Source organism: Homalodisca vitripennis, chromosome X, assembly GCF_021130785.1.
Source record: "Homalodisca vitripennis isolate AUS2020 chromosome X, UT_GWSS_2.1, whole genome shotgun sequence".
Lineage (NCBI taxonomy): Eukaryota > Metazoa > Arthropoda > Insecta > Hemiptera > Cicadellidae > Homalodisca > Homalodisca vitripennis.
The window spans coordinates 28,814,338-28,828,694 of record NC_060215.1 but is presented as its reverse complement, the minus strand read 5'-3'; the positions used below and the strand labels follow the sequence as shown (position 1 = coordinate 28,828,694).

General features: G+C 30.6%; 1 protein-coding gene across 4 annotated transcripts in view; it reads right to left on the bottom strand.

Annotated features, from left to right (window-relative positions):
• The window catches only part of LOC124368855 (dual specificity protein phosphatase CDC14A-like), an 87,587-nt gene that overhangs the window by 19,692 nt on the left and 53,538 nt on the right, over positions 1-14,357 (bottom strand). For 2 of the 4 annotated variants that reach the window (XM_046826303.1, XM_046826304.1), the window contains exon 12: positions 9,751-9,849. The exons of 1 other annotated variant lie outside the window; for it this stretch is intronic. In XM_046826303.1, coding sequence (XP_046682259.1) covers positions 9,751-9,849 — 99 coding nt within the window. Of the gene's footprint in view, positions 1-3,478; positions 3,589-9,750; positions 9,850-14,357 lie in introns of all 4 variants that reach the window. One more of the 4 variants, XR_006923014.1, reaches the window with a different exon arrangement.

The window sequence follows — 14,357 nt, the reverse complement described above, 5'->3', positions numbered from 1 at the left end:
CACTCAAACATTGGTTCAACAATTTCGTTGGGAGTAGTTTGATCACCCGGCCTACAGCCAGGACTTGGTATCATCTGACTACCACTTGTTCCTGCACATGAAGTGCGAGTTAGGCGGCCAACGTTTTGAAACGGGCGATGAAGTGAAAACTGCCGTGGAGTCGTGGCTACATTCGTTGGCGGGAACCTTCTACGAAGAGAGTATAGACAAATTGGTCACCCGCTATGACAAGTGTTTGAACATTGGTGGAAACTATGTAAAAAAATAGTTTAAGGTTTGGGCTTTCGTGTAAAAATAAAATTGTGTTGAAAAAAATGGTGTGACTTGTTTAAAAAAAATGGTACTTACTTTCTGAACACGCCTCGTACAAGATATTATAAAAATAAACATGTCTTATCCTGTTTAATACAATGACAATATTAAATGATTGTTGAATAATGATGGTATCTCACATAATAATACATTAATTAACCTTGAGGTCGGCTGTCCACTACAGGTTGAGCATGGCAATTGTTGAGCTGTTTTATTACATTTCAAATGTCGGACCATAAGTGTACCGGATTCCAAATACTCATTTTAAATTTTTTCTCTTTACTATTAAAAAACCTGATTTATGTTATTTTAAATTTTACAAGGCATTTATTGTTGAATCGTGACTCCAGTAATAGCTTTCAGTGATAAAAAACTAATTAAACCACAAAAATATATTTAAATAAATAAGGGCTCAAAGGGTTCAAACAATTTTAATTTAGGAAACATAAAGATCAATTTGAGATGGAATAAAGTTAAGAAGTTTCTACCTAACAAGCAAAAAAATGTCTAAACTAAAACTAAATTATTTTATAATGAATGTTTTTGTGAGTGCAGGATTGAGAGAAATATTAATATTCATCCCAAACACTGCAAATATTTATCACTGAACTGTGTTCTTGTTAAGTACAATGTGTTTCATTCATATTTCAGTGCAGGATTGAGAGAAATATTAATATTCATCCCAAACCCTGCAAATATTTATCACTGAACTGTGTTCTTGTTAAGTACAATGTGTTTCATTCATATTTCAGTGCAGGATTGAGAGAAATATTAATATTCATCCCAAACACTGCAAATATTTATCACTGAACTGTGTTCTTGTTAAGTACAATGTGTTTCATTCATCTTTCAGTGCAGGATTGAGAGAAATATTAATATTCATCCCCAAACCCTGCAAATATTTATCACTGAACTGTGTTCTTGTTAAGTACAATGTGTTTCATTCATCTTTCAGTGCAGGATTGAGAGAAATATTAATATTCATCCCCAAACACTGCAAATATTTATCACTTAACTGTGTTCTTGTTAAGTACAATGTGTTTCATTCATCTATCAATAATAAAGAGTACACAGTGATCAAGCAGTAAATTTAGTACTAAACAAAATTCTATTGTAGTTTGAATTATTGACCTTGAACTCTTGACTGGTGTTATTCTACCCAGTACTAATACATAATTTTCAACTATTATCAAGCTTTTTGTAAACCACTGAAAGTTCTAATAATATACAACTAACTTATTGGTTTTTTTAAAACTTTTTATGCAAACTTTAAGTGTTTGGAAATGCTTGGTAAGGATAAAAAAATCTGTTTACAGCTTTGTACAACTGACATAAATGTGTGTGAAAATGTTATTTTAATTCCAGAATACTAAGAGGGTTGTCTAGAAAGTAACAGACATTTCAGCCATTTGTGGTGGGCAGGGCTAGAGCTGTCATCTTGGTGTAAGAACGTTTACACTTTCCTACAATCAGTACACATCCACCTACTTCGCTCTCTGTGATATTTTAACGCCTACACTACAATAGAAAATTGATTCAGCTTTGGGATGTGTACAGAACGAAAATAAATAAGGGTGGGAGGGGGAACAATTGAGGTAAAGGTGCATTGATTTATAATGGTAGGCAGTGGTAGGCATAGCTTTCTGACCGATCAACTGATGACGAAAATCCATAGTAAAATCTTTGAAAATCTTAATTTTATGATTATGGAACTCAACAAAGATTCTCACTGATTTCGCGGTGTATGGTGCATGAGCTTTTGGTGGAAAATTTACAGGCTATAGAAAACAGAAAAAAGCTTATTATTATACTTTTCAAGTGCATATAACAAAAGTGACCAATTTTGGTTAATTCATTTATTTAAAACATTGTTACTTTCTAGACAGCCCTTGTATACAAAAGAAGCAGAACTCTGTAATGTAAGAAAACTGAATGCAATACCTTAGGCCATTTTTATGCCAAACTTTGCCAAAACCTACTTCACATTACCTTAGCTAATTTTATCCTGTAGTTGTAATAAGTATTGAAACTTCAACCAATGTACTGCACATTTTTATAAACCTTTAAGGTTAATAATATATTGTTCTATTGGTTTGGTTTTGATTTGTCAAGTAATTGTTACTTTTTGAGAAACACTTGATAGCTTTGTTGTTTATATAAATTTTGTATTACCAATATCATATAGGTGTAATGTATAAGTTCCTAAAAATAAAGGAGATATAAACCAAATTTGAATCAACTGCATAAACATCAATATATACTGACAGCAGATGTAACCAATGTGATAAAACATTTGCTTAGCTGATAATAATTGTTTGGAGAGAGACATTTATCATAATGAGGAAAAAATAAAAGAAACTTTAGTCTTTAGCACATTTGTTCTTTGGTCAAATAATGCTCATTTTGAAACCCGAACATCCAATTATAGTTATCTCAAAGATTTTGTGTACCATATATAGAATGTTAAGGCCCATCTGCCTTAAATTAATTAGTGATGGCAACCTCAACTCAGCTAATAGCTCAGAGGTGCCTATCCATTGTACTTTTATATACTTTTTGATGTAATTTTTGTGTGAACAAATTATTGTAATGTACTTCGGAAATAAAGATTCTTGATTCTTGTTTACAAATATGAAATTATCCACATATATATATATATATATATATATATATATATATATATATATATATACAGTGGATGCAGTTAATATTTTAATTGACTCCATGAAAAATGAATTGAAAAAGTAAACCATGGAAATCATGTACAAAAATATTGCTTGTTAAATTGATTGAAAAAGTATATTTTCAAAGTGTAGAATAAGTTTTTATGTATACTACATATCCACAAAGAAGGAAAAAAAAATCAGATTTTAGACTATACTATTTATTACGCTCAAGAAGTGTTATATTAAAAAACTATATGAAGGGGTTTGATTCATAGGAAACGAAAAGTAAAAATTACAAGGATAGTAGTGACACAAAAATAGAAATAAATGCTAAAGTTAATTGGCCTATAAAACTTTATTACAAGTAATGGCATATATCATAATTTCTCATACATAAAAACAAAAAAGTAAACAACCAATATTCAATATCATAATATAAAAAATGTATTAAATTAAATGTAAGATTAATAAATTATGGTATAAATAAACAAAATACTCACCATATAGAAAAACATTAATAGAACAAAAGAAGAACAAACAAGGTTTAGTGTCATGCAGTCATGCATTTAGGAAGTTCCACTTACAGCAGAACCAAGATTTTAGCTTGCGTCTAAAAACATGCACATGCAATTAAATATGCAAATAATATAATCTTCAATTGGGCATTCCATGTAAAAAAAAAATGGATAAGTGTAAAAAGACCATACATAGCCTTAATTATGCAGTTTTGTATTAAATTAATGTTATGTTATTAAAGTTATGATGGTGTAATCTATTTTCAGTTGGGTAATTTTTTTTGAATTTCATAATCCATCCTTTCTCTAGACCAGAAAACTGGAAAATAACTTTTTGATCAGTTCACCCTATAATGTATTGAAGTATTGAACGTTTGAAGTACTAATTTGGATGATATTCAAAATCAGGCTCTTGAAAAACAGCTGAGGATTACAGATGTCTCTTTTACAGTATATACATGGAAAGAAAACATAACTGGAGGGAATTTCATGAATATTTAATTTCTTCAAGTTCATGTTTTATTTCATAGCATGCCATTCCCTTAATGTATAATTCACGTTCACACTGTATAAAAATTCAAATTCTTCCCTTCAATTATTTAATTGTTCCTTGAGTTTGATTACAACATTGCCCAAAATAGCTACTTTGAATGCCTATAAAACAAACATTCCTCGTGGAGTGGCCAAAATATTTTCTGTTTTCCCTATCCCCAGGGAAGGTAAGATCTAGGGGTGAATAAGGGAAGACAAAGAAATGTAACTATACAATTTGAAAAAGAAAAGAACCAAAACTGACAGCACTAGCTCCATCATTTGCTACTGAAGGTTACAGTAGGGTACTTAGGTTTATTCTAATAGCTACTAAGTAGCCAGAGTGTTCAATATTTTTTTACAAGACCCTCAAAGCAAACATAACGATATACAAACATAATATTTTTTCCCCTCACAAAATTAATTATATAGATCAAACTTTTAGAAAAATGTAAGTACCATCATATTATGAAATAGTAATATTAACTTAAGTACTTTAACAACAATAAGTGATTTTGATTGTCGTTAATGATTTTGAATTAATGTTGGTTCAGAATTTTCCTGGTGTTTTGATTCTACCCTCATGTTGTTTGATTTGCAAACAATTATGATATTTTTTTTTAATATTTAAAAAAATCAGACCTAGTGAAATCAAGATGAAGGTTTATCCAGTACTTTCTGATTAAACAAAGGCCACTCACTCAAAAAACAATGTGGCTGTTATATTTTTAGCTTTCTCAAAAATTAATGAATAGACTCTCTAGAATTTTTATAATTTATTGGTGGGTACATCTGGAGGGATATTTTTCATTTGCCGTCATCCGCTCGGTGGAGCACCAAATGTGTTGCCGCAGCCCACACTGAGTGTTGGAGGCATTACTATCAGTCCATTCAACTAATAGTACCTTTTACGTATCTAACCCTTTGAATGCCAAACGTCCAATTTTACGGGACGTCAAAAGTTATCTGAAAAGTGCCAATGTCCGATTTTACCAGATATTCGGGAAAAAAATCACTAAAAATCGAAAATTTAATGTTTTTAAACTGATATTATATTAAATTGTTTGTAAAGAGCTGTTCTTTTCAAAATAAATTGTTATAGTACACTTCCGATCAATTGTCTTTAACGAAAATAAATCTAGAACTCACATATAAACATTTTTGGTTGCCATGGCTACCGGAAACAATGTGACATTAGTTTCTTAAATGTTGTATAACTCACTCATTATTGAAGATAATGATATACATTTGTCAAGATTTATAGACAACTGAATACTCTTTCCAGTGATATGGACACAGAAAAGGATATGATTATTTTGGTAATGATGATTAGGTTGAAAAATGAAATTGAAATAAATTTTGAGATTCTTTACCGTAAGTCAATTTTTTATATTTCTAAATTTAATTTAATGGTACCGTAACTTTGTTATTTTATGTTAATTAGGAAGTGTTCAAAGAAAAATTACAAAAAAAGTATGTTGATAGCTTATTAAATAATTAAACTGTAAATTTTTTACTGAAACCCTACAAAATGCCTTCAAAAGGGCTGGCACTTTTAGGTGCGCACATTAGAAAAATACCTGGCACTTTTCAGTACACCCACTCTATAAATACTTGGCACTCAAAGTGTTAAAAATGTAATTTTTCAGGCGTTCAAAAACACATGACGACAGTAGAGCGCTCTGAATGGGTGGCCTCAGTTTTAATCAGAAAATACTATTTATCTGTGTAACGTTGGATGCTCAGCTAAGGTATGGGAGTCTTAATGAAATAATTATTTCAATCTACCTTTAGGTAGGGATTGGCTGTGTGCAAAGGGTTAGATTTTTTAAAAGTGTTAAATCACACAGATGAGAAAAACGCTCCAAGATCCTGAGCTGAAAGCGCTAGGGTAGACTACTGTATTAATGATTTACTGATGTGTTAAGAAACTATAAGAGATGAGGATATGACAAAAAAATTCACTACTATAAAATTGTGATGGGGTCAGAAAATCATCAATACAAAAATTAAAACATTAAAATATGCACCAATCAAAATAGGAGATACACTGAATAAAAAAAGAACTGTACCAATAACAAATATGTTTGATATGTTTATCGACTTGATTAAAAAGCAAAATAATTTTTAAAATCTTTTCTTTTTACAAGAATTAGAAGTTGAGGGAATCTAAGAATAGGAACACCCTACTACTACAGGACCATACCAAAAACTTAAAAAATATACCTTCTGAAATAGAATTAAATAATTTTAACTCATCAAAAATGTAAAATTTTATAGAGGCCAACGGAATAAAGACACTTGGAAGATATTATTGGCATAGAAAGATTACAGGAATGTTATGGACATCTACTACTGTAGGTATAACAAAAAAAAGTAAAATTCAGTGTTTAAAAACTGGTATCTTCTCTTTTCTTCAAACGACTACCAATACTTCAGTTTAAACAGGCAGAAGGATTAAGAAATAATGAACATGACGTTGAACACTCATGCACATTTTAAGCTTCCTTGTCATCGACTGATTTTAGATCTCTTCAGATGAACATAACTCCTGATACCAGGAGTCAAATCTGTGACAGAATCAGATTCCAAATGTTGTACAAAGATGATGTTTAAAGAGTTATGATGGTCTAACCCTTGATGAAAACCTCCTAATAATTATACTTTTTGTAGAAAAATAAATGGAAAATGAAATGAAATGAAAAATGTCTTTATTAGAGGCGAAGTTAGGACTATAAAGTCCTCTCTACCACTTAACCTTCGGAAGAGAACTGGAATGATAAAAGAATAACCCTGATAAGAGTTAAACAACTTGGTTTTGTTCAGATCCAGAGATTTATCGGCTCTTACTAATTGTATAAATAATAGTTTATGCAGATTTAATAATAAGTACTAAACAAGATGAAATATTGCTTACAAAAAAATATAACTTTTACTCTATCCAGATGGTTTTATATCATACCATAAAATGATACGTAATTAAAAGGTAAATCTCTCTTCATTTTATATTTTCTATTGTCCACATAAACAAATTGGAATCTCTAGAGAAGATACTATTCAACATATACTTCTATTTAGCTTGTACTTCCCTGATAAGTATTACATGTGTAGGGATGTATACCCCATAAGCTTTTAAAATACAATTCCAACAATTATAATATAACATGTACAAAAATAAGATAAAGAAAAAAATTTAACATAGAATTTTGGGAAATTCTGACATAAGAGTAATTTTTCAGATTAGTTGATAAAGAGTTGTGACATGATGTATATATTTTTAAGTTTTAAGGATATTCTCACATTTATGAAACAGGTCCAAAAACACCCTGACTATCTGAAACGTTGATGAGTTAATTAAACCAATACATGCAGTTAAGAATGAATTTTAAAGTTTATTAATATAAAAGAGTTCAAACATTTTATCACATTATGTAGTTTGAGAGTTGGTGACCAATATGTACTTTATAAAAGCATAGCCCACTTTGTTATGAAATCAATAGGAGAAATTTCCTGTAAGAAAGAAACTTATGTCAGTTGTGATAACTTTAATGTGAGTCGAAATGGTAAAGTATTAAAACTTTTGTCACAAGTCATAATTTTTGTAGCCAAATGCACTTAAAATCAATGACTTGAAACATAAAAGTTAACATAGCATGAACAAACTAGATAAAGTCTGATGTATTAGGCTGAAAACGGCTACCTGCAAAAATGTTATCATTTCATATTTTGATCTTTGTGATACCCTTCCATTTAAACCTCCATCAATTCAACGTTAAACTAGGTTGTATATTTGCACAATGTATAGGCTCTCAGCTCATGGAGTAGTAAAGAAAATAGAAATTTAATAATCTACAGCCTCTATGTATGTTTTGAATTAATTTAAATATTGGAAAGCAACAGTAAAAAATATTACATTAGGTAGTTTTATTTTTGACAGTCTAAACAAATGGAAGTCAGTTTTGATCTTGATAAATTACGATCAAAATTTGAACAATCTTTAAAATCTTTACATCCGGCAAACTCGTTTTGTCATGACAGTATACAGGGGTGTGAAAAGCATAAAAGTGACATAATAATCTTGTAATGGTGTTACTAGCAACAATGAAACTGAAGATATCAAGGGCCTTAATCAAATTTTGATGCTACTGATGATTCTTCACCTTGTCGTAGAGGACACCTGGTGTGAGTGATGGAAAATCTTAAATGTAGGTAAAAATCAAGTTGCACACCTCATTATAATGGTCTTGATGAAACAAAAACAATAATGTGAAAAAAATTAAATTTGGTTATAAACCTGCCAAAAATAGTAAATATTTAACATGTTTAAATGTGGAATACTAGCTCTGAAAAGGATAAATCATTTTATACATGACTGAGCTTTACCAGAAAACGAAGTTAAAAAAAATTAAGGTACACAGATTTAGCAAATGATGCACCATGAGTTGGTTAGGTTTATTTAAAAATACATATTTTATCTTCAGACACCTCAAACAAAATTTCTCAGAAGAACATATTTTGAGCCATTAACTTAATATTTATAGTTCTTAGACTTGATGTATAACATTGTATGGCTAACTTACTTAATAGGCCAAATTTAATAGCCAAACTCAAACAATGTTTATGGCTGCAGTTTTCTTATGACCTTACCCAATTCCATTTTTTACACATTACTGTTAAAAGAGAAATCTTATCAAGATCTTAAAGGAGATATGCAGCTTGACTTATGATTACACCAGATATCTCACTACTCAGAGGTATAGAATTTCCAATGGTATAAAAAAATTGAATTTTAGTCCTTAAGTTAATGCACAGCGCTTCTAAACCTTTTTCAACATTAGGTAAAACTTTTTATAAGTTATTAAAACATTCTGATATCTTTGAGCATCCCTTTACTATAAATAGAAAATCCCTGAAATAAAGCAAGGACAACACTTCACTTCTCCGCCACAATTCCCACCCGTTTCCAAAAATCACGTTATCTGAATGCCAGACTATTGCAAAACCATCAAGTTAAAAATTAAAAGAGGCCATACTCCCTGAGCTGTCGGTTACAGTGTCGGTGAACTGCATAAATGCAATCTGAATATTCTGGCTGGAAAACAGCGTTGAATAATGTTATTCCAATAGACAATAGACAATAGACAAATATTTATTGTACAATACGTTTTCTGGTATCACAATGTAATAAAAACTGGTACATAGTCAATGATTAAAAACTACATAACTGAACTTATTCCAAAACATTACTTTCATACTTATAAAAAATAACTTTTGACACATTGATCTATAAAACATAAAAAAGAAACAATGATTAAATCTAAGGCTAAACCTATTGTAGATATTTTAAAGATATATTTTTACTATTCGTTATCATCATAAACTATCTTCAAAGAATTAATTTATACTATAATATGTTTTTTGACAAAGTACTTCTTTTAATTTTTTAGTAAATGTAGATAAGGGAAGTTTTTTATATGCCTGTGGAATATTATTATATAATTCCAAAAACATAATGGTTCACAAAAACAAAACTTAACAAGTCTGCCAATCTGACCAGTTTTGTACAACACCCCATTCCGGTGCAAGAAACATGGGTAAATGAATATACAGCCTTATAGAAACGTTTCCAGCCGTTCACCAGTGTATAGAGCACTAGAACTACACTGTTTACAAATCTCCCACAAGCTTCCAGTGAACCCTTCATGCTTGACACGGTGACAACTTACACTTGGCAGCTCCGCAGCTTCATGCCAATAGTTTTCATGTAACTGCGCGTTAACGGACGCATATGGCTGTACTGAGCTTTGTTTATTAAACTCACTTTTCTAAATGGGACAAAAAGACAGACATGTAAATTTCACATTGAAACAAAAACGTTCAGAGCATTTCAATAAAAATGTCACCTGGTTAATCATTTTATGTGGCACCTTTACAGAAAATACAATACAATTTGGTTGTTAGCGAGGGTCGTTTTTCCCGTATCTCAAAATAGAGCAGTAAAGATTTCTCATGTACGGAGAAATTTGCTCGAACACATTACCATTGAGTTTCTAAACATATGAGCTGAAAAAAAGTCTTGAGGGAGAAAAATGTTGACTGTTCTTTCTATTAGTATTTTTCTAAATAATGTAGATGCCAACTTTCAGTAAACATAGCTGTCAAGTTTATTTTAACGTAGTGGAGACTTAGAGAGTACCTAGGCGGCTGGTGCAGTATAAGTTTCATTTTTACACAGTATTTGATTGTAGTGTATACTAATGGTCTATTGCTATTATAATAATTTCCATCATAATAATATGAGGCGTGTTTTTTTAAGTAGGTTCCGTTTTGAAATTCTGCTGCCGCAGCACTGTGGATAGTGTCCCGCGCTTGCACACTGTCTACTTAAAACCGTTTTATATTTGTCAATGTATATTTCAAATGTCCCCATCAATTGAGAATCCTGTTGACTGTAAAGACGTGCTGTAATTTATTTTTCTTGGTGCTAAAGGCATTAAAGCAGTTGAAATTCACTTTCAGAACTGTGAAGTATATGGATAAAACATTATAAGCGATAGAATGGCATTGAAATGTGTAAGAGCTTTAAAAAACGGCAGAAAAATGTTGATGAGAAACAGAATGGACGACCCTTAATGATCATCAACGTTGTTGCAGAAAGAGAATGGTAATGTGAGGAAGAAGAAACATTTCCCAGTTTCTTTGTTATCAGAAGAATGTCTTCATGTTTCAAGAAGTGTTCTCCATGACTTTTTTATCGAGCAACGTGTTTTGCTGTATGACAATGTCCGTCCACATGTGGCGCAACAACTCAAGATCTCATCGCAGCATTTTGCTAGGAACAATTTAAAAATCCCCAAACAGTACCAATTTCGAGCCTAGTGATTATAATTTTTTTCATCAGAAGAAGCATTACAACAATGACAATAGCGTCAAAATGATCGCGTTGCAGTCTTTGTTAATTTAGTTGGTAATATTCTATGACGAAAGTATACAAAAGCCATATTTTTTTAGATATAAGCACTTTAATATTGATTGCTGTTATGTGAAAAAGTAGGTAAAAGTGTGGACCTTACTTAAAAAAACTATCTTACTATCAAGATGCTGAATTAATGATAAAACAGGCTTGTAGTATACACAGTTCTTAACTCTTTGGCACCAGCACCTGAGGCTGCATCGTGACCTATTATCGCCAGTGCCCAAGCAAACTAAACAACCCAAAACCGCCAAAATGTTTTTCTATGTACGTTCCTTACTTTTTGGGCAAATTGAATTATTTTTTTCTAGCTAATTGTATGTACATACTATTAAATATATGTAATTGTACGTAAACTAACAAAACATTACATATTAGTTTTTATTAAGGCAATAAGAAACAGAATCACATATTAATTCTATAGAGTTGTTGTACAGTAATATTCTTTACATTTCAAAACTGTATTATGAGAAATAATTAATTTGAAAACGTGTGTGATTCAGAACAATTCTGTTAAATAATTCTGTTAATAAAAAACAAACAGCTCAGACAATGTGATCAGCACTGCCAACTTTACAGTTGTTTACAGGCAATAAATGTCTAAAACTACAAAAAAATTGAAAAGTTAATAAATAAATGTTGTTTGAACTGCTGATCAGTCCGACGTTGGAGTTCTTTGACTGACCATCGTCAGTCTGGCAAATCGAATGTTGGTGACCAAATGGCTAATATCAAGTTTATTTATTATTCCATAAATGCAATACATACAATGAAATCTGCATAACCTGAGTAACTTTTTCTGATATTAGTTTGGATTATCTAATAATATGGATAAAAAAATACCGTATTTTTATTAGAAATAACATCTTAACTGTGTTGTTCATACATGTATATTAGTATAAATACTAACTACTTTATTTAGATATACATGCAGACAAGAGAACTCAATGGCAAACATGGCCACTTGCCATCAACTCGCTATTACAGTAGAAGACAGACAGAAAAAGTGGAAAGAGACTGCAATATGGAAGAGAAAGACGGAGCGATAGGATATGCCTTATGTATCACATAACACTGTGTTTGCATTACTCCAGCTAAACCATTCAAATAGGGATGGCAGATTGTTTTTAAACAAAATATACCATTTAGGATTTATTGGGAATTTGTTTTTTCTTTCTTCATGACATAAAAATTACGGGACGATAGAGTTATAAAGTTTTGGATTATCAAGGTTTCATTGTACTCATTTCCTCTGACATGTAATAGGAGAGTAATAAAAGTCAGAGTATTAAGATGATCTTAAGATGATTAAGAAGTTCTTACTTTTCAGAGAAAATACTTGAACTAAGAAAAATTGTCCTACCCTTCTTGTATTTTTGCATCGTCTGTAACAAAACAGACCAAAAGAGTTTTGACCATTTTGGCATGCAGATTGTTGATACTCAGAGTCCTATTTTCATTTTTAAATCGTCCACTTTTACCCAAAATACCACATTTTTAACCGATTTAACAATTTTTATGACATTTACACCATTTATAACATATATATTCTTACAAGTAATATAACGATTACACTGCACCTCTCTAAATTTCTCTTTCTAAAGTTGTAAAAAATGTATTTCAATTTTGGGAAACAGGAATTATGAAACGGTTTTTTTTTTAAGTTTAACAAGTAAGCTAATAAATGTATGCCTCTGAAAACATTTTCATTTTATTTACATTTACAAATTTTGAATTGATAAATTATGATTTTTTTTAAAGCAACAGTGACAAAAATCATTATAATTTTCGCCACTTTACCCCATTAAAAATGACATAAACCAAAACTATACTAATCTTTAAAATATACGATTTATATTTTCTCATTTTGTCACTTTCATTATAAATTGATATTGAAAGCACGGGGGGCCAAAAGATTTTCCAACCTATAATTCCCAGAGTTTAAACCATTCAATTTTATGTAATATTTTCGCAATATGTATCATAAACAATTATATAATTGGCTGAGTGAAGTGAAGTCAGTAGATCGAGCAAGTCTGACAAGCTCTTGTCTGTGTGTGTATGGATTTATGTCCGCACACTATCTAGAGAACGAGTTGACGCACAGCTGAGAGATTTTACACCAAAACAAGCATGAGCATACTCATAGTAATAAAGGTTATATGATGTGTGACATCACCTTAAAAACTTAGTAAGCACAATTTATTGTATTATGCTCACTGCAACCTAAAAAAAGTCTTTCTGACTATACAGAGTGTTTCCTGAACTTAAACCTGAAATTTCCTTTAAATACGTTGAGGGGAATTGAAACTGAATCTGAAAATAAAAACATTGGGTGCAACATTGAACTGAATGTATAAGTGGTTTACTCCCGAAGATATTATCACATTTTGTACATTGAATATAATAACAAATGAAATAATTAACATTACTGGAAAAAGATTGAATAGAAAATTATTTTATACTGTAATTTACAATAACTAAACACACATGTTATTACATATTGCAGGAGATAATTATAGAGTGTAGGCTTTTAATTTGAAAAGCTGAGAAGAGTATTTGTTTACATTTTTTTTACAATATTTTTTAATTGTCGAAAGTGATTAACCCATAAGAGTATTACACCAGAAGTAACGTTGATCAAAGTATTAATTTTCTTATATTTGAGACGAATTCACAATTTGCAAAATTAATGTTGTAATAATTAATATTTAAATGTGGTTTGATTAAATGGTTGACATTTAATGATACAAGGGAGAAATCTATACAATAATAATGCTTGAAGAAATATGACTGTAAACTAATTATCTAGTTTATGAAAGCCATAAAAACTTACTGGGTAGATAATACAGAACATCAACGTATGTTCAATATTGGTGTATTATAAACACCAACATTGAGTTTCATAATCAAGCTTTCCACACATACATATCTTACCTTGATACTCTTGTAGTTAATGATTACTTTGGTGGAAATGTTATTTTTGCCGATGTATTACGAAAAAATGTCACAATCAGTTTCTGTTTGTTCACTACAGTTATGTAATTTCAATTATGCTGGCAAAACGATAACGATAAAATTTACACATCGGTTTACAGTTATTATAGTGTCCAGTAATACTGTTTTTACTACATTAAAAGTTGTTGCTTTACAATTAGTTGGCACTGCCAGTTATTCTCTGGATAGACCATAGGACAACACATCAAATCAAATAAATATTGTGCAAACTAAAACAGAAAAACAAAGACCACTGAACAAAAGTAGGTGTATTGGGAACAACAAACTGTATCCTACACATCAAACCAAATGAAGAACCTAAATGATCCTAAAACAAAACTGAAAAAGCTCCTAGAAACAAAA